The sequence below is a fragment of the Talaromyces marneffei genome, chromosome 1 (genome assembly GCF_009556855.1).
Source record: "Talaromyces marneffei chromosome 1, complete sequence".
In the NCBI taxonomy this organism is placed as follows: Eukaryota; Fungi; Ascomycota; class Eurotiomycetes; order Eurotiales; family Trichocomaceae; genus Talaromyces; species Talaromyces marneffei.
Window position 1 is genome coordinate 3,026,971 of NC_072348.1, and position 18,971 is coordinate 3,045,941.

The 18,971-nt window shown below is 47.4% G+C and overlaps 7 protein-coding genes across 7 annotated transcripts; 3 read left to right on the plus strand and 4 right to left on the minus strand.

Annotated features, from left to right (window-relative positions):
• Window positions 1–280: 280 nt before the first annotated feature.
• EYB26_001137 (uncharacterized protein) lies at window positions 281–1,817 on the minus strand (the record flags this gene model as incomplete). The annotated part of the gene is made up of 2 exons (XM_054260448.1): window positions 281–1,482; window positions 1,544–1,817. The coding sequence occupies 2 exons, from the start codon at window positions 1,815–1,817 to the stop codon at window positions 281–283; spliced, it is 1,476 nt and encodes a 491-aa protein (XP_054116423.1).
• Window positions 1,818–7,421: 5,604 nt separating this feature from the next.
• On the plus strand, window positions 7,422–8,506 carry EYB26_001138 (uncharacterized protein; the record flags this gene model as incomplete). Its single annotated transcript, XM_054260449.1, has 2 exons — window positions 7,422–7,515; window positions 7,581–8,506. The coding sequence occupies 2 exons, from the start codon at window positions 7,422–7,424 to the stop codon at window positions 8,504–8,506; spliced, it is 1,020 nt and encodes a 339-aa protein (XP_054116424.1).
• A 2,269-nt stretch (window positions 8,507–10,775) lies between these two features.
• On the plus strand, window positions 10,776–11,628 carry EYB26_001139 (uncharacterized protein; the record flags this gene model as incomplete). Its single annotated transcript, XM_054260450.1, has 3 exons — window positions 10,776–11,056; window positions 11,127–11,390; window positions 11,520–11,628. The coding sequence occupies 3 exons, from the start codon at window positions 10,776–10,778 to the stop codon at window positions 11,626–11,628; spliced, it is 654 nt and encodes a 217-aa protein (XP_054116425.1).
• Window positions 11,629–12,042: 414 nt separating this feature from the next.
• Window positions 12,043–12,860, minus strand: EYB26_001140 (uncharacterized protein; the record flags this gene model as incomplete). Its single annotated transcript, XM_054260451.1, has 3 exons — window positions 12,043–12,192; window positions 12,264–12,637; window positions 12,707–12,860. 3 exons carry the CDS (start codon window positions 12,858–12,860, stop codon window positions 12,043–12,045), a joined length of 678 nt encoding a protein of 225 aa, XP_054116426.1.
• A 387-nt stretch (window positions 12,861–13,247) lies between these two features.
• Window positions 13,248–15,104, plus strand: EYB26_001141 (uncharacterized protein; the record flags this gene model as incomplete). Its single annotated transcript, XM_054260452.1, has 3 exons — window positions 13,248–13,341; window positions 13,393–13,501; window positions 13,568–15,104. 3 exons carry the CDS (start codon window positions 13,248–13,250, stop codon window positions 15,102–15,104), a joined length of 1,740 nt encoding a protein of 579 aa, XP_054116427.1.
• Window positions 15,105–15,280: 176 nt separating this feature from the next.
• On the minus strand, window positions 15,281–17,101 carry EYB26_001142 (uncharacterized protein; the record flags this gene model as incomplete). The annotated part of the gene is made up of 1 exon (XM_054260453.1): window positions 15,281–17,101. One exon carries the CDS (start codon window positions 17,099–17,101, stop codon window positions 15,281–15,283), a length of 1,821 nt encoding a protein of 606 aa, XP_054116428.1.
• A 351-nt stretch (window positions 17,102–17,452) lies between these two features.
• EYB26_001143 (uncharacterized protein) lies at window positions 17,453–18,563 on the minus strand (the record flags this gene model as incomplete). The annotated part of the gene is made up of 2 exons (XM_054260454.1): window positions 17,453–18,409; window positions 18,471–18,563. 2 exons carry the CDS (start codon window positions 18,561–18,563, stop codon window positions 17,453–17,455), a joined length of 1,050 nt encoding a protein of 349 aa, XP_054116429.1.
• Between the last annotated feature and the right edge of the window lie 408 nt (window positions 18,564–18,971).

The following is an 18,971-nucleotide window of genomic DNA, read 5'->3' on the forward strand; positions in this document are numbered from 1 at the left end:
GACACAGAGAAGAGAATCGTAAAGCCAGTCAAGTCGCAAAAGCAGACAGACTGGATGCATCGAAGTAAAAAAACATTAAGCGTAATGAGCGTGGCTTAAGGAACGTAACGCTGCGTAATCTAAACGCGCTGGAAGTCGTAAAGGAATGTGGTATAATGAGCGTAAATCCGATAGCATCGGAATCGTAAAGTCGTAAAAATCATCATGCTTTTTATAATCTAACATAGGTCGTAACGGTCGTTAATGGTTTGCTTTTGGTCGTAATGTAAAAAAAAAAGAGTTAAGCACGCGTCGCGGCAAGGCCAGGTGCAGGACGGTTGACAAGGTTGTGCAAAAAGCGAAACACGTTTCGTCGCTTGGGTGACTTGCATCGCTGGGTGGAGTGAATGGCAGGCGCAACTGACATGGGTCCGACGATCTCCTCGTCCCCTAGCTCGGGGAACTTTTCGTTGTCGTGTATACGAGGGATTTTGATGGCTTCGGTGGGACTCATGTTGGACTTGGTCAAGCCAAGAATAGCGCCGAACTTGACATCATTGGTGACAATTGTTTCCAAGTTCTTCTTCCATTCATCCTCAATGGTTTCCCATTTCTCCTTGGTGAACTTGTAGATCATCGAGGTTTCTCCGTAGTGCTCCCCCGTGCGAACGAGATGCTTGGCATAGTTGGTGCGCGCCAAGTCCCAGTCATCCCGAAATTGGCGGAATGTTCTCGCGTCAGAAGTCTCGGGGATATATGGCTCTGGGTGAATGGTGAAGTTGGCGTGTCCAAGTTTGGCAGACCATTCATCGTCTCCCTCAGTCAAGACTAAAGGTGGAGCTCCTTCGCCGGAGATTGTCGTCCTCAAAGTCATACCTCGAGCTCTTGTTGTCAAGGACGATACAGAAGGCTTCGTGGACAATGGCGGAGATCGGTGTATAGATGTACGTGTGCTTGTCATTGCTGGCAAAGTATCCTCCTCATTGAACACGTCTGCGACAGTAGGAGATGGTAATGGGGACGCGATTTCCGAGTCGGGATTGGTAGATGGGAATTCACTCCAGACAGGTGGAAGCAATGGTGTGCTGGCCTTGGCTCCAACTTCGTCTTCCTCGTCGGCAGCCAGGCTGTTGGCTTTTTCGATGGATATCGCTCCTACGCTGTGCCCGCTGAAACGCGACTTATCAAGAGAGGTCCTTGCCGGCGGAAGTACTTCTTGAGAGATGGAGGTGATTTGGGATGTCGACGAGGCGGCTGAATTGGCTCGTGATCGCAACTCGTCGTCCAGAATATCAGTAACATATGTTCCCCCGGATGATCGCGCCGTTGACATCCATCGCGATGACATAGATGAGATTCTAGATCCAATTCTTGACAACCCTCGTGACGATTGGCTCTCCGAGCGCAATCGCTTTGGTGGTTCAATTTCGTAGTACACAGGATGGTCTGTCAAGTCGTAGACCTCGCTGGTCATTCCATCAGGCTCAAACACTTGGTCGAACCCTATCCCCAACTATTAGTCATATATGATTGAATGCGCATTGTGCGAGTCGCAAGCACTTACCAAAGTATTCTTCTTCAATATCTTTACTGCGCTCCTCTTTGACACCTGCTAATTGAATTGGCAGAGATCCTGTGCGCTCCATAGTGATACCTATCCCGGGGGATGGTAGTAAGGAAGAGACGGAGCTTGAAAACTTTTTATTCTGCAATCGTGAAGGGGAGGAGAATGAAGATAGGGCAGGTGAGACGGCAGTTGAATCGGTGTAGCCCGAAGCCGGAGGTATAGGTGTTTGTAAGGGAGACGGACGTTCTTTTCGTCCTTGGTCAGTAGCCATATTGTAAAGTGATGCTGTTGTTGTGGTGGTAATAGTAGGTAGTAGTAAAAGATCAAAGTGGTCTGTTAAGACGGTCCCAGGTGGGTCGAATAGCTTCTGGCTCTTCTTAAATCTTCAAATCTCTGAACATGCCGGCCTTGTCATCTGACTGTGTAAGCTGCCAATGAGAGGTCGAATGAGAGATGGTGGAAATAGGTTTTCCAGTGACGAGTGGTCAAGACGGTGTACAACAGCACAACAGCAACTTGCCAATTGACAGGAGAGTGGCGTGTCGTGTCAGTCAGGCACCGAACCGGTCAGAGTCAGGACGTTGCTGCGGTCAAGCCAAGGGTTCCTCAGGTGTCACACTGAATTCGCGTGTGAAGAAAGCTAATTCTTACCGCGGATGCAGGTGTAATTCAACAATTCGCCGGGAGCTGCCAACAGTGACTCAGGCACCGCTCGTTGGATTGTAGTAAGTGCGTACGGTTCGAATGAAGCAAGTCCACGAGTGAGTCACCAGGTACACAAGCAGTCAATGATCGTAGTTGAAGGGATGTACCACCACGTCAGGCTGCAGGATGTATTTATGTGTGGGTGTCGTCGCGACTTGGGGGGGGGGGGGGGGTTTGCAGAGGGAAAAACACGCAGAGCGTGTCCAGTGGACTGGGGAATAAAATAAGATCAAGCTAAGTCGACTGCTTGTCTCTTTGGACGCTGCCGAGATTGTTGGCTGGCAGCGATTGGGGCCAAGATCCGCGCGGGCAGGTTCTACCGTTGGCTCAGTATCCACCGACTCGCAGTGTGAAAAGGTTTCTCTGTTGTTGATGGTGAAGTTGAGAGTTGGTAATTGAAAGTCAAGGAAGGAGGAAGTTGTGTTAAGCCTTGAGAGGAGAATAATTGAAGAGAGAGAGAGAGGGAGGGAGAGAGGAAGAGAGTATGGGGTATGTATCACCGAGGTATGATATATGCCAGTGGAATTTTCTTTTTGCCTCTGTCATTCCATTCTGATCCAAAGGCTGGCCAGAACAGCCTGAGGGTGTGCCTTCCTTCTGTGTGGGGCCGGCAGGTGTCCCACCGAGCTTTTTCCTTTGGGCTGGGCACTGCGCGCGTCTGATTGGACAGGGGGGCCGAGGGAAGTGGGCTCTCGGAACGAAACTGCTTTGATTGGCTGTAGCTGGTCGATTTTGTGGGACCGCTATGCGCAAAAGTTGAACAAACAATCTCTACCCGAATGCTTCCATTGATCCAAGGATTCCAAATGCTTCTCGATAGAGTAAAGAGCTGATTGGCTGCCTTTGAACGCAGCATTAATAATAGTCCAAACAAAGCATCGCCGTGCAATCCGGAGTACTATACGTACTACGATATCTACTCGGCGCCCCAAGGGGATCTCGATGTGACCTATCCAGCCCCCCGTTCCCAGACGCCTAGGCCGGGGCTCCTTAAGACTAGTCACGGAAGAGCAACTGTGCATGCCTCAGGCTGGCTCACCGTCGGCTAATTGGGGACCATGGTCGATGGGCTTCCAGATGCCAATGGAAGTGGTGGATTCCCCGACGAGCTTGGCCCTCGTTTCATCCATCGTTCTGATGCAACAAAACAAACAGAACGACGGCATTGAATGTCCAAAGCGAGAAATTACATACATGGTAGTATTGTTACTGGTCCAAACCTATGTTCTAGCTCATGAGATTACGTCGTCTATCTATCTGGCTCGTCAGATGGAATAGGATGATGCACTGACAGCCCGGCAGCGCGCCACGATACACACTATTTGCCGTGTCGGCCAATCAGATTCTGCCATACTGCTACCAGCATCCTATGCCCGCGCCTGGAACGCGTGCCTTGCAGCCTTACACCGATCAACAAAAAAATGCTTTTGGACAATAGAGTTTTCTTGTTCTACTTCTTTGATTTTGCAGAGAACGTACATATAACAAGGAGACAGTCGCCATGTCGAAACCAGCATTCAGCAGCGATATCCCTACTCCAATTCTCGTGTCAGTAAACCCTTGATCCCAGTCCTCCTCTTACCCGGCAATTCCGTGGGGGGCAGTTGCGCATTACACAGCGCGTGTACACAGGGTATCGGATGGATGTCTCCCACGACCATACCCGGTCGTTCCTAAACGGGCGACGACGGAAAAGGAGTGTCTCAAATAAATATCGGGCAGAAGAATTACTATCTCTACTCTGTACTGGGCCAGTTGTCACATGCCACCTGTTCCGTGGGATTACAGGGTACGCACAAAAAGGACATCCCTCGGATAGTGCAATCGAACCTATAGATTGACCCTTCCCCAAACTAAGCCCAAACAAGACAAGAGGCTATGACGTTGCAAATGCCAGCAAACCACTGACTGCACTGGCGCTCTACGTAGTAAATGCTCTCTTTACTGATTAATCTACATACATACAATTCATGTCGGTGAATTCGACTATCACAGACAGACAGACAGATAGATTATTCATCTGTACTACGTAACTTTGAAACATACTCCGGAGTACGAATTGGTTGCAGCCAAGCAATCTAACCTAATAAGCATACGAGCCAAGCTGACTCTAAGTGGGATCTGCTGCAGGTACGCCGTTCCTGTCACAGCCGTCGGGTGAAGTAAGATGACGCATGTGGCAGCGCGATGCAAAGCCTACGATCGGGCTTTGTTGCTTTATTATCGTAGTAAACTTCTCATACGAACCCTACTTTACTACAGAGTAGCTAATGATTACATGCTACGGTAGTAACCTAAGTGGAATTGGCAGCTGACACGGACACTGAGACATGTATTGTCATTGGACAACGAGAGGGCTATGGATCCATCGGCTGAGATAAGCTAAGCTTACTAACTTACTTAACTAGTTACATAACATAGTTATCTGGTTTGTGAGTTTGTTTCTCATCGGTGAGATCGTGTTCAAAATATGATTCTTTTATTCTAGAGTCTTGACATCATGAATCGCATTGACTTACCTTACGTGACCTGACGAGAATAGTAAGTAGTAATAGGACAGTTACGAAAAACAAACAAAAGAACTCGTCGCATTCTTGTCGCGTATCCCCAAGCCCTAACCCGTCGCAACCGCAGCCCTAATCCAGTTTGACCTAAGTTACCGATCTCCCCGCTTTACCCAAGCAAGTAGTCCCGTGCATGTATTACTCGTGTTTGCCTTGTGTTCTAGGCCTTTAGGACTTTTGTAAGTTTTGTCATCCTTGTTGCTTTATGGAGTACGGACTTTACGGAGTATGCAAAGTTAAAAAAAAAAAAAAAAATTCATTCTGAGAGGTCTTTATTGGATGCTCTCTTTAGGGCATGGATCTCACTCTTCGCGCATTGTTTACGGAGCACGGAATACACCCTGCTTTCTTTCCTTTGACTTGGGCTGCCACTGTCAGCCCGGCTGAAGCACCGCTCGCTCACTCCAGTCCTTAGGCTTGGGTCGGGGTGTTTGGCCGCTATTGCTCGGTGCTCGCGGAGTCAACTGGTCTTTTGCTTACTATGTTGATGGCTTGCATGTGTCCTATGTATCATCCTACCAAGTATGAGTACGTACCGATCTCAGCCCAAGCAAACTGTTGTTCGTATTCCAGACGAACAGCGAAAACCCTCATTCCCCAGGCCCAATTCCTCCATTCTTGTCGATTACTTTGACATCATGATCAACACAAAACTGATAGAAGCGGGATGGTAGTGACGTCTTCCTGTTTCAGCAATTCTCGGCTCTGTTGATGAAATCGGCCTAAATAATCGAGATGTCTCGCCTGGTCGAACTTTTGGTGGAAAGACGGATCTTTTGGACGCTAAACCTAACATAAATGTCGTAATGTATTGATCTGAAGCTAAACCTAATAAGGCAGGTAAAAAGGTCGGCAATTCAAACTTCCAGATAGTGCCGAACCCGTTTAAGTTTGGTTCCAGGCTGAAAAAAAGAACCACATTAGGCCTAATTAGGGAGGCAGCCACGTTAGGTTCTCCACCGAAAAGCTCGACTCAAGTGGAACCTAATGCGAATAGGGAAGGTCACCGTACGTAGCACAACCAGAAACACATAGCGCTGCTTTGCAATGACATCGCAGAAAGACTATTGGTTGTGGCAAGATCAGCTCCGTAAAGATTAAGGTAAAATATACGTACTGCGATCTTATCAAAGATACTACGTACCGGTTGGGAGTCGGCCGTGGCTCAAATGCCACCCGGGCTCAACTGCCCAGCTCCAAATTGCATGGGATCGCTAGCAAACTTGACATTTATTCAATCTCAATTAACCTCCCAACAACAATTAGATCTTATTATTTAGTTAATAGGTTCGATTTCATAATGAAGAATATAATGCCTTCTTAACAAGAGGTTACACCATGTTTTGGGCCAGTTAAATCAGATTATATAAATGTCGAGTTTGTTAGCGATCCCATACAATTTGGAGCTGGCAGTTGGGTGCCGCATTTGAGCCACGGCCGACTCCCAACCGGGAGGCGACGCGACCGGTACTGTAGTAGTCCGTAGAAATATACGAAATAACTCAATAGAATACTAGTTATTACCTTAGTTATTAGTTACTACAGTAGAAGGAATTTATTTATTCAGCTAACTAACTTAGTTAACTTAAGTGATAGTATATGTAAGCCTGAGGTGTCAACCACTAACTTAGTTAACTACGCAAAGTTAACTAACTTAGTGGATATGTGGGGGAAATTCCGCGTAGTCAGTAGATTCAGCCTTTCTCCTGTGCACTACATAGCGCTTCCTCAGACTTAGCCAACACGGATATCCTTTCATCCAAGGCCAGAGCCGAAAAGAAATGCAGCGACCCTGATCGCAGCGCCGAAAGAGAATATTTCGTCAAGGGCCGTGCAGAACGCCTTCAGAACTGCGGGTAGCTGATCGGGTGGTCACGAGTTGGCGGAGAGCAGTCGTACCAGCGTACGCGATAGCTTCGGCATCGCCACCACCTGGGGACATTCTTTGTGATCTGGTTACCCAGGGAATTGTTGAAAATAGCCTCCGCTGTGTCCAAACAGGTAGCACCACCGAGATACTGTGTGAGGATGATAGATAGCACTTGGTATCCGAGCTACCTATGTGTTGGAGTCTCAGACTGCAGAGTGGATAGAAGACCATATCCAAATAGCAGTGAAACATGTCCCAGTAAGGACCCAAGGAAGATAAAACGCCATTGCATGAACTGGAAAGCGTCAGTATAAACAGACTCGGAGATTCCTCTAGTTCGCCCGCGAGCTAGCTGGTGCGCTGAATCTGATATATGATTAGTGATCCGGTTAACTTAGTGAGCTTGGTAATAAGCTCAGCTCATCGTACTCTGTAAGCTCGTTTGTGAGCTTATTAATAAGCTTGTTGACGATGTTTTCGGCGCGTTGATCTGTTGAGAATGTTTTCAGCTTGTCGATCTGTTGACATCTCATCGAATCGTAGGCTAGCATCGGCGGGTGTCTCGGAACAAAGAGTATTACAAGTTGCGGAGGACAAAGTCTTCATGCTTTCTTAATAGTTCACGATTTCAACTTGCTGTACGATATAGGTTTCTGGGGTTGTGAAGTATCTAATAGCTGGTAGACACCTGCCTCTCACGCGAGCAAGGCCCCAGGCCCTCGCTAATCTTACAACCATGACAAGCATTCTGAGCAAGCACATCGATCTCAAGCAAACCTCGCCCAACACTTATGGCGTATCCTGGGATGCAGAGTACGTCGTCGGTAAAGGTATGAGAAACAATACACATGAGACGTTGACGGCATGAGGCATCATCGCTAATTTGTCCTATTAGCCTTACTGGGTGGATACGTCGCTGCCCAGATTCACCATGTTACTGCGACGCATCTCATCACAGATCCAGAACTGGTCGCCTGTAACCAACCAGATATATTAAATTTACATCTTGAATTCTTACGGCCAAGCGAGCCATGTATGAGCACAGTGACCGTGACCACGCTCAAACTCGGTGCAGCATTGAGCACCATCCAACTACAGCTCGTCCAAAATGGCAAGATCAGAGTCATCGCCATGGCTACCTCAGCGAACTTTGACAATTCTCTCGGCCCTACTACCCCCACAATGACGAAAAAAGCGGTAGGCCTGTCACTACATCCTCCTCCAGGTCCCAAGCCGGACTTTGATCGTGTATGGGCTCATCAACCCGACCAAAACTGGATCCCGGGTAGTCTGGTTGGCGAAATAACACCCGTAACTAGCCGGATATTGGCCTTGTACCCACGCACAGGCTTTACAGTAGATGGGATATGCGATATTTGGAATAGCTTTCTTGGCGACGAACGTATCGACGCTGCTTACCTAGCCCTAATGGCGGATATCATTCCTTCCATGTCCGACACGCTCCTGGGCAACGACGGGTTATACAATGCGCACGCGTTTTGGCAGGAGATGAAGACATGGGCGGAGACGAACCCTGGTGTCCCCGCTACAATGACCAACACGGTCGAAGAGGCTATGAAATCTGCGACGTTTAATGTCACTGTCACTATGGATCTTGAGTTTAAGCGGAGACTGCCCCGGGACGGACAGCGTTGGATTTTCGTGAGGACGGCGGCCGATATGTTGCAAGATGGGAGAATGGGGGTTGGTATTACTATTTGCAATGAGGAGATGGCGCTGCTCTGCGCGGCACGTCAGTTGATTGTGGTCCTCGATGCGAAGAGGAGATTCGCCGAGAAGGAAGCAAAGCCGTCGCTTTAGATAGGAAGAGACTCAAAAAGAAGAGTTCTCATCAGGCGATGGCCAGCACGATCATTCGTTCTAGTATTCCAAATACGTCCTTTGAAAGTACGTTTACATCGTGATCATGATGTAAATGCAGTGTTTCTGGCTCAAAGCAAGACAAAGCCGCACGATCTAGATTCCACATGAAAATCCTTGAACCGAATTCGTACAGAGAGAGATTTGTATGGGTTTCCAGAGAGTCTAGGTACTCATGGTAGACAGTCATGGAGAGTAGTGGCAATAGTGGCAATAGTGGCAATAGTGGCAATAGTGACGCGTGAGTGGGGGGGTCGATGCATCCTGAAGCTTCTCTCGGGCTATGCAAACTATGAGCCTCGCTACAACTTACCTTTACACCACCTAACTGCATGCATATTTCCTATGTACAGAGTAGACAGAAATAGAAATCAGACTTGAAATGACATGTTTGAAAAGCATTCTATTCTGCACTCTGATGCAAGATTCAACAACTTTATTCCTTTTCTAACTACCAACTAGGTAACCTAGCCGTTCGAGTGTTATGCCGTCGTCATTCCAGTCATTCCTGTGGAAAACCCACAGGGAAATCACGTGACACCGCAGCCGATATCTTCCGTGTGACCTAACGTACGTACTCCGGTCGTGATAGTTTGGAACCATCAAAGGATGTATGTTCCCATAGCTACGACAAAAGCGTGTACCCCACTCGGTGGGTTTGGGCTTTGTGACATACACACTAAGAGCTAGTAACTATGGACGTAGTACGTTCAAACTTCAATCTTGGTTCTGCAAAGGCCTCAACCAGGGTCCAGTCGGCTTTGATGGAGTCCTAGCGTTTGTGCTGAGTTAGGGTTTAAACGTTAGGGTTTAGGTCATGGAAGTGCATTTCTTCTCAACTGCGTGCAGGTGGTATATTGCTGTATGGATAACCAAACTCCAGACTCGTTTTCAGACGTAGGTATGATGTAGTCAGGACACATATCAATCCATAGTTACATGATGGGGGGTCGATGTAGGAATCCGAGACATTCATGCGGTCGACCGACTTGTAGGATATATGACTACCTAGGTAAGTATCAATGATCTCAATGTTCGGCTTCGCCACCTATCTAGGCATGTCTTCTCGTGGCCCTGGGGTTCATCGAGAACATTCAAAACATGGGCTTACCAATGATACACCAAATCAATATCAAATACTCATGAGGGATTTGTTTGGATGGTACATGTAGGGTTTTCTGGAGCAAGTTGCACAATAACGGTAGACAAATATAGTACGTTACGTGCCTATCATAGGTTGTACAGGCTGTATAGAATAGACCCGACACTAGAAAACACTGGTTATAGGCTAGCTCGTGGATTGACATTTGTGAATCGTATTGATGAGAGAAGCCAAAATGACCCGGTCCCTCTTCGCCTTCCCTTTTCGTTTTAACATGCATCAAACAATGTGACTGGGGGAACTTTTTGTCGCACTTTGAATTACATGTAGCCAGCCTTAGAAATGTCCTGCGCTTTCGTAGCTTTAATCCGCCAAAGAAAGACTATGGGTGTCTTTAATGGTATTCCTTGCAGAATCTGGGGCTTTATAAATAACGTTATTTCAAGAAACAGTCCCCGGGGCATCGCCCAAATCTCGCAGAAGCTCGCTTCCTGATTACCTTCATTATTGCCTAATAGGGTAATCAACTCATAGTACGGCCGACTACAGGGCGAGACAACGCAAAGCTTCATATTTCAGTAAAATGTCAACACAAAATCTCTTTTTTTACCCTTTTTAACTTTTGGTTTATGTCAGTGTATATTCCAGCCTATATTCACATTGTCATCTACATTCCCTGACAAACCATAGTTTTCGTTGTTGATGTCTGGTATTACTTTTGTTATCAGGGCGTGCGTTTTCGTAACCTTAATTTGCATTGTTTGCAGGCAATTAGAAAAACTTACTCGCGTCGCGTCTCCTTTTCTATTTCTGATCAAATTGGAACAACTAGAAACACTCGTGAACAAAATGACTTGGGGTCAGAGTAGCAAGGTCAATAGTGAGTTTCCACAGATAAAGTAGATTTTTAACTGCACCTGGGCGGCACCCTAGAGAGATATTTCTGATGGAAGTGACTCCATTCAAGGTTATACTCTGCAAGTGCATGCTACATACATACGTTGTCACCGAAATTGAACTTGTACAGTGGCTATTTGTATATCTGAGTTGATAGAGGCTCGGCCGTACCTCATGTCGAATTCTGTGAAAGAAGTGGAGATCGACAACATGCCAGCTCTAGATCAAGAGCAAGATGATCAGGACCTCCTAGATCAGCAACTGCATGACTCCCTCTTTGGCCAAATCAACGACGCCTCATCTTTAGACAGCGCTTCGTCGCCACAACACCAGCGCCAACTCGACGACGACTTCTTTCTTCCAGAGGATGATATGGTAGACGAATCATCTGCTGCTGCTGCAGACAATAATACACCAAGTACAGAATATGGACGACTGGCATCTCCAGCACCAAGTCCCTTGATACCGACTACGCCTGCTGGACAGGTTTTGTAAGTGGCTCTTCTAGACGCAGCTCTTCTTGAGGTCGACGACATCGACACTGACTTTTTTTTTTTCCAGATCACCCTCAAATAAACAATATAAAATCCCTCCATCAGAGCTGGCATTTCTCAAAACACAGGTAGCAGACCAGCCACGTATTCCATGGCAGTGGTCCACTACCGGCAAAAAAGATTCTTCACCATATAAACCCACCGCGATCGGCAAATGGTGGTATGACTATTGGTTAAACAGTCAAAGTGACATAAAAATCGGAGCTGCGGCGTCCCATGTTGGGCATATAATGGAGACCGAGCTTGGTGTTCAACTTCTAGGCGATAAGCGGTGCGCGCGGTGCCAGCGTGACGGCAGGGAGTGTTGGATATACAGTGAGAGGGGAAGGAAGCAAATTAGGCATCTAGGAAGCGCGTGTGCTCATTGTCGTGCCATGGGTCCGATTACTGAAGGGTGTAGTGTTGCGACGCGGCGCCACAGCAAGAAGAATGATACTCAACCACGACCGGGGAATCGGGAAATTCGTCCCTTGAGTTTGGAGGGCGTGTCTCCTGAGGGCGAAGAATAATAGTCTTATAGCCTATAGGGGCAAGAGACATGGCTTAAACCAGGCATGTTGGTTAAGCGTGATGACCCATGACCCCTATACATTGACCTGGGCAGTAGTTATGTAACATAATTCATCGCCTCAAGTATGAAAAAACTAACGGTAGAGAGAAATGCATGTTTGACACAACTAACCCTAAGATAATGCCGCATAACCAAACCAAATTTTCTTGCTATCATTACATGTCATATCTCCAGAGCCCATGGCCTAGCTCCCCTACACATCGAAGAAAGGAGCAAAAGCATAGAAACAGAGGAGCCGCAAGGTCCTGCACAATGAAACACGATTGTTTTGATTTCAACAGAATCTTGCACCATACACCACCCCCGCACTGACAAACAGATTGCGTCGTTTTATATATTCATAACCATTTGATCAGGTCAACTTCTGCTTTATGAAGAAAGATCGGAGATGCGACAATTGCCATGCACAAGTAATGGTCAGAACGGCTAACTGGATCAAGCTCCAGCGGACGACACGGGAGTTGGTAGCTTCGGATTGATCACGGAATTCGGCCTCTCGTTCCTATAAAGTGGTTGAATGTGATTAGTTTTACTCCAACACTATATAATAGAGAGGGAATGAAATAAACCTACCCGCTGGAATACTTGTTCACGACGGATATCCTCCAATCGGCTGTTCAAGTCCCTCACTCTTTGAGTAATATCCGACATCTTTCCAGAGTCCTCTGTTTCAATCTTGCTGGTAGCGCCGATAGCAATGTCCAAAGCCAATTTCACACTGGGCGCACTAGACAGCCAACCTTGGCTCTGCGAGTCGGGTGTAAAGCAGATTCTGTGTTGACCAGCGTCGGCGGCAGTGAATGTAAATCGGCCCTCGCTCGGTGTGCGCTGAAAAACGACTCGGTGATCGTTATCGAAGATTTCTTCGACTGTGATGAGGACTTGTAGCGAGGGGTCCTGGACCCAGATATTAGATTCTCTGTTTAAGACTTCCGCCTTGTATGCTCCTATAGCAACCATTGTTAATCACCATCTGATTTAAACAAAAAAAATCGGTTAGGAGTATCGAGTCTTACCGACAACCAATGTATCCTGGGGCAATTCTTCAAAGAAGCACTTTCGTTGCTGGCCTTCCATGTATACATGAAGTGCGCGTGCCTGTGCGGACAACACGGTCAAGACAGTGAAGAGTGTTAACAGCCATGAAGGGCTGGTTCTTGAGGCCGACATTGCGGCTATACAATAGGACCTGGAAGCAAGAACACAAAAGGCAATCGAGTAATTGAAAAGGCAGATTGTTATGATGTTGTTTGATAGAACTAAAGGGGAAAGCTCCTTTCTGTCAACTTGGCCGCAACAGCTTCACCGCCTGACGTTCGGCCAATCACAGTAGAGTTGCCGTATGCCCCGTTCTTGAATCAGAATCTTGAATTTCGACTGCTTTCATCACGTTCATCGTCAAGAACCAGTCTATTTATCGAGGACACTAATGCCTAATACGTCACGAGGAACGCAATACCCGAACATCAATCATCGCATTCTTCCGGGCATTTTTTTCTTCTCTCTCTTGTCCCATAGTTTCTCTCCGCCGGCGTCGCGTCTGCGCATCCCGCCATCATGGCCGCCGCCGATGTTCGCGACATGCTCGATTTGCCCGCGGATGGGCAACCCCGTCCAACAAAAAAGCAGAAGGTTGTCGAGAAGAGGCCAGGTGAGTTTGCTTGTTTCTTGCTCTTGAATTCACGTTTCTGACGTCTAAAAGAGGGCATTACTCGTGAGCTTTTTGCGCTACTCGGTGAAAAGGCACCTCCTATCGCACTTAATGAAAATAAATACAAGTTGAAAAAATCCAATCGAAGAATAACCCCATGGTATAGATCACGTTTTTTCCCCCAACGGATAAAGGATTACGTGATTTTCTAATATGATACCTACAGGCGAATGACCGAATTCAAAAACGACGCGCGCAGCGATGGATTGGTTCTTCGACATTGGAAGAAGACGGATACTGCGAACAAACCAGCCAAACCAGATGACACTACTATGGACGTTGACGAGCAGACAACCGATGACGCACAGCAGGGCCCTCAACAATATACGTTTGCAAAGTATAACATCAAGGCTCAAGTTCCCAAAAAATATACCGACGAACAATACCAGCGACACCTGCAGAGCGATGATTGGTCACGAGAGGAGACTGATTATCTTATGGCTTTGGTGGAAGAATACGATTTGAGATGGGTAGTTATTGCCGATAGATACGACTTTCAACCAAAAACCTCGGAGAATAGCGAAGGGAATGCGACAGCACTTGTTACGGCGAAAAGTATCCGGACCATGGAGCAAATGAAGGCACGTTATTACACCGTGGCAGCAAATATGCTTGCACTCGAGCATCCACCCTCGGAGATGTCAGAAGCGGAGTTCGCGTTACATGAAAAGATGATGAAATTCGACCCAGAGCGCGAACGACAGCGAAAGGAATTAGCTGCATTACAGATGAATCGCACTGCCGATGAAGTCCGCGAAGAAGGAATTCTGTTGGAAGAACTCAAACGCATCGTCACAAACGAACAGAACTTTATCGCAGAGCGTAGAGAGCTTTACGCCAGACTTGACGTTCCGTACCACGTTAGCAACACGACCATGTACCAATCCAGCCAAGGCTTGTCGCAGCTTTTGTCAACCCTGTTACAAGCCGATAAGAGCAAGAAGCGCCGCTCTATACTCGGACCGGAGAGTGTCCCCAGCCCAGCCGGGCAAACACCCTCCCAAGCCCTACCCAACGGTGGCCGGGACAGTCAGGTCGAAACACCCACAGCTGGGCCCTCGACCAAGAAAGGTGGAGCAGCAGCAGCAGCAGCCGCCGCCGCCTCGGCCGCCGCAACCCCAACACAACCCACCATACGAACCCTCACCAAAGAAGAAGAACAAAAATACGGCGTCCAACACCACGACCGCATCACTCCGGGCGTCCACTTCCGCAACGACAAAGCCACAAAACTCACACAAGCCAAATCAAACATTCAAACACAAAAACTTGCGGCCGCCCTCACGGAGCTCGATATTCCTTTACGTCTCCTAATGCCCACCGAGAAAGTATGCAAGGAATTTGAAAAACTCATTCACCAAGTCAACACATTACTTGACGCGCGCAAAGTCGCTGAAAAAGTGGAAAGCGAAATCCGCGTCCTGGAAGCTGCTAGAGAGGAACGTCAGAAGAAAGAACGTGAAGCAAATCCTACTGCAGCTGGAGCTGCAACCAATGAATCTGGCACCCACAAATCAGAGAAACAAATCAAATTAGAGTCTGTGGAAGATCAAGGAGCCGCAACAGCAGCGGAGGGTACCGATGCAAACCAGCAGAAAGATGATGCCACGGCCGAGGCGAGTGCTGCTGGGAATAAGCATAAACGGTCGGCTAGTGTGCTGAGTGCTCAGAGTGATAAGAGTTCCAAGAGGCAACGCAAGTAACCTTGTCTCATCTGAGGAATGTATTTCTAGATAGTATAATTTGAAGACAATTGTATGATATACCATATCAAAGAATATCCTATTTTGTTCTAAGTATGTATCGTTCTATCTGATGACTAGGGTATACACTTTTGACCTGCCTGTAACTGCCTAATAGCAAAAATTTCTGGTCCGTATCAAAACTTCGCACTGTGTCTCCTACCAAGATACCTCGTACCGCTCTCAACATCCCAAAGGAATCGTTCCCGAAATGACTCTGTTGACGACAACGAAGACGAAGAAAACGGTGGTGTCGACTTCTTGCGCGCTTTCCTAGCCGCAGCAGCATCAATAGCATGACCGACTGACGCTTTCCATTTCTCTAAATTACCACCATGTCGTTTCTTTGGTCGCCGTTTTGCTGCTTGCCAGGCTGCGATGTGATATTGTCCCAATTCTTCCTTCGGCACATGGTCCCAAAAGGGCACTGTCATTTCAAACGTCGGATCAATGTTTCCATGGGATTGGGCTGCTTGCACTTGAAGACCAGCATGGTATCGTGCTATTTCACGTTTACCGAGACCGATCACCCAGAGAAAAGTGTCGTGGAAGCCTTGGCGAATGGCGTTGGCTATTAGATGGTGTTTCTTTCCTTCGTCATTGTCTTCTTGCTGAGGTCTGTCTGGCGATGCTTTAGGGCAGAAGTCCCGAACTATGACTGTGTCGCCAACATCGGTCGATTTATTCCTTTCCACTCTCGTGTAGCTAGGGAACAATGTCCATCGACCGCGTTGGTAGGAGGACAATACTAATTCGGGCTCCGAAGAATTCCTGGCTATTGACTGGCTAGGTTCTTTTTCGGCAGATTCTTTGGCTTCTGGTTCAGAAGAAGTCTCAACACTTGCCTGGCCAAGCAGATCGGCATCTTGACCTTCATCGAATAAGGTTGCGTCCGTACTAGATCCAGTTTCTTCGGTCTCAGATGAATCATTTGCCGGAACCGCCGTTGTGTAAGAAGTATTGCTCTCCTCGTCTTGATCGGCAACCGATTCTCTCTCGTCAGTCTCAGAAGAGTTATCGGTCCGCCCATCTGTAGCACAGGAAGTGGTGGTCGCGTCATTATCAACAAAGTTATACCCATACCCGTAGCGTTTGCCCTCCGACATCCATCCAATGCTTACTTTTCGAGGTTGTTGGGGAGTGGGTTCGTCTTGTAATCCGGGATGATCAAACAATTCCGTGAACCGGCTCTTCCTGGGAGCGCCCTTGGAATCCGCTGGTGTATTTTTTGTTCCTTCACCCTCATTACCGAGATTAATGCTCGGTACCCATCGAGAATAGGTTTGACAGTCTTTGTCGACAGGATTCTCAACTTTCTTCCTTCTTTTCGAAATCGAGAGAATGTTGGGCTGGAGACGCATGGACGACAAGGCGGTGACTTCGTTATCTTCGTTTGCACCAGGACATGATTTCATATCCTCTGACAGCACCTGGTTCAACGAGGTTATCGTTCTGTCGATAGCTACTGGACTGGAAGGGTATACAGAATCCCAGCTTTGCTCAGAGAACCGTGGACTCGCTATGAATGCCGCATCGCTGTCGTAACCCGTCTCGCTGGCGAAATCTGGCGAACAACCTCGTGTGACTGTCTCATCACTGGGTTTCGGATCAACTGATGTTTTCGGGCGTACTCGTTGAGAGAAGGATCTTCTTATTCCTGCCGTCAAGCCTGCCGATTTCGATTGGGAGTCCTTGCGTTTCATGAGTTTATGAAACAGAGATGACTCTGACTTTGAATCCCTAAAACGACTAGAAGCATGGTCTTCGTTGGTATCGGTTGCCTGTTGGAACAAATGCTCCACTTCGGAGTTGATGTAGTCTTGCTGTTCAGTATCTGGCACTGAGGCGGCGCGTGATGAACTAGATTCCGATTTACGATGCATCACGCTCGTACCTAGATTCGTAAATCGTAGTCGCTCACTCGAGTTTCGACGGAGATGGGTCTTGAGGAAGGTCATGTTGATGATACACAAGTACTGTCTCAATCAAAGAAACTGTACCTTCAGAAGAACGGTAAAAGGTATGCAAAACACGATATCATGCGAGTCAAAAGACATGCAGATGATAAATATCTATGTTCTGTTGTAGATGTAGAGAGGAGAAGAGAGAAGTTGTTTTGGACAGGACATTTGGGGGTCAACAACTGCGCGTACTTCGAGGAAGGAGCAACGGGGACCTTCCAGATATCATTTCCTCTAGCAGGCACCGAACCGATACTTAGGTAATTGATTATATATTCCGAATTTGTCTATATATTGTCTCCGACCAGTTAATTTGAAATAAATTCTGTTCGCCGGGATAATAAGCCTCTATAGAAAGGGAACGCCCGGAATCACCGCACTCCGCCCAGCAACAGCATCCTTCCCAAAGTTGGTAGTATACCATCTCAGGCCTCGACGTGCCTGGGGTAACATGGTAAAAACGTTATTCAAAACGAACACGAGAGCTGGCCAGGGGAACGGAATGCGTAGGTATTCAGCAAGCATAGCAAATGGTTTCAGCCATGGAGCAGTACTGACGGACGGTACCGGCAAACCTGGATGCGATATCGTCGGTAGAAAGGCATGGGCAGGATATACAGCCGTACCGACCAATACAAAGCCAGCCCATTCCAGCCATTCGAGGGAATAATGCGGATAAAGAACCCATCGAAACAAGCCTTTTGCGGGAGGAATCACGTAAACTTTGTGGTGAATATTCTTCTCGTTCTTGCTTGCTTCTTTTGCGTCTGATTTTTTGGCGGCTCGGCGCTGGGCTTCTTCGCGGCGAAGACTCCATAGCGTTCGTTCAGAACGGATATTGCCGATCATCCCATATGCAAAAGTAGCCACGCCGATATATGGAAGGCATTGCTGGAGGGTTGTCGATGATGCTGGTAAAGGCGTATACCCCAAACCTTGAGTGAGATCATACCCTGTAATCCACCCGGCAATACAGGAAGAGTTGATCAAATTGAAGATAAAGGCTACTACAAACACCTCCAATCGGACGGGAGAGATACTAGGCGCAACGAAGAGCGGATTCACAATAGATCGATTGAAGTAGTGAATCACATAGAGAGCAGCAGCAGCCTTGTTCCACAGGGGTAACTCTGCAAATGAAAAGTTGAAGCTTGCTGGAAGTGTCGCCAAAATGTATATAACATTAATTAGGCCGACTACCTCCATGACGCTCCAAGCAAAGCGGCCGTTGAGATTGAGCGCAGAGTTTGGCACCGAGAATTTTCCTGCCGGATGATAGTCTAATAGCCATTGAACTACGGTTGTCTGCAGCAGTAGTCTTAGTATATTTGTCTTCTCATCTTTATCGGGGTGGCAGAGAACTCACGGCTGGAAACCATTGGAAGAGACGTAGTTGCCAGGCATACGCCCATGGTTGAGGGGGGAAGAAGGACGTCGCGAGCGCGACTATGTTGTCCATTGTGATGATTTTGGATGCCAGTAAAGAAGATAGAAACTGTCAAGAAGAAATATGGAGTATGAAGAAGCGGAAAAGAGATTGAAGGTATACTATGTAGATGCTCTTGTTGTGTTACATCGGGATGATCTGATGGCCCATGGCTATAGTACGAGCAATACAACGGGTTCCTAGCTGCGGATCAGCCTCTTCCGATTGGCTGATTGGGTTGACCTCCCCTCTTAGGGTTCTCAGGATTAGCCCTCAGCAAGTTATTATGATCCTCGAGAAGTGATGCAGTAAAAGAAAAATCTATCGAAGTATCTAGCAGGATTCGAAGTCTTGACCACGACAAAAAGAAAGTTATCCGTTTAAGTAAAGGACCAGCCTGCAAGCCGCTAAACCGTCATGCTACAAATCCTGAGGCAATCC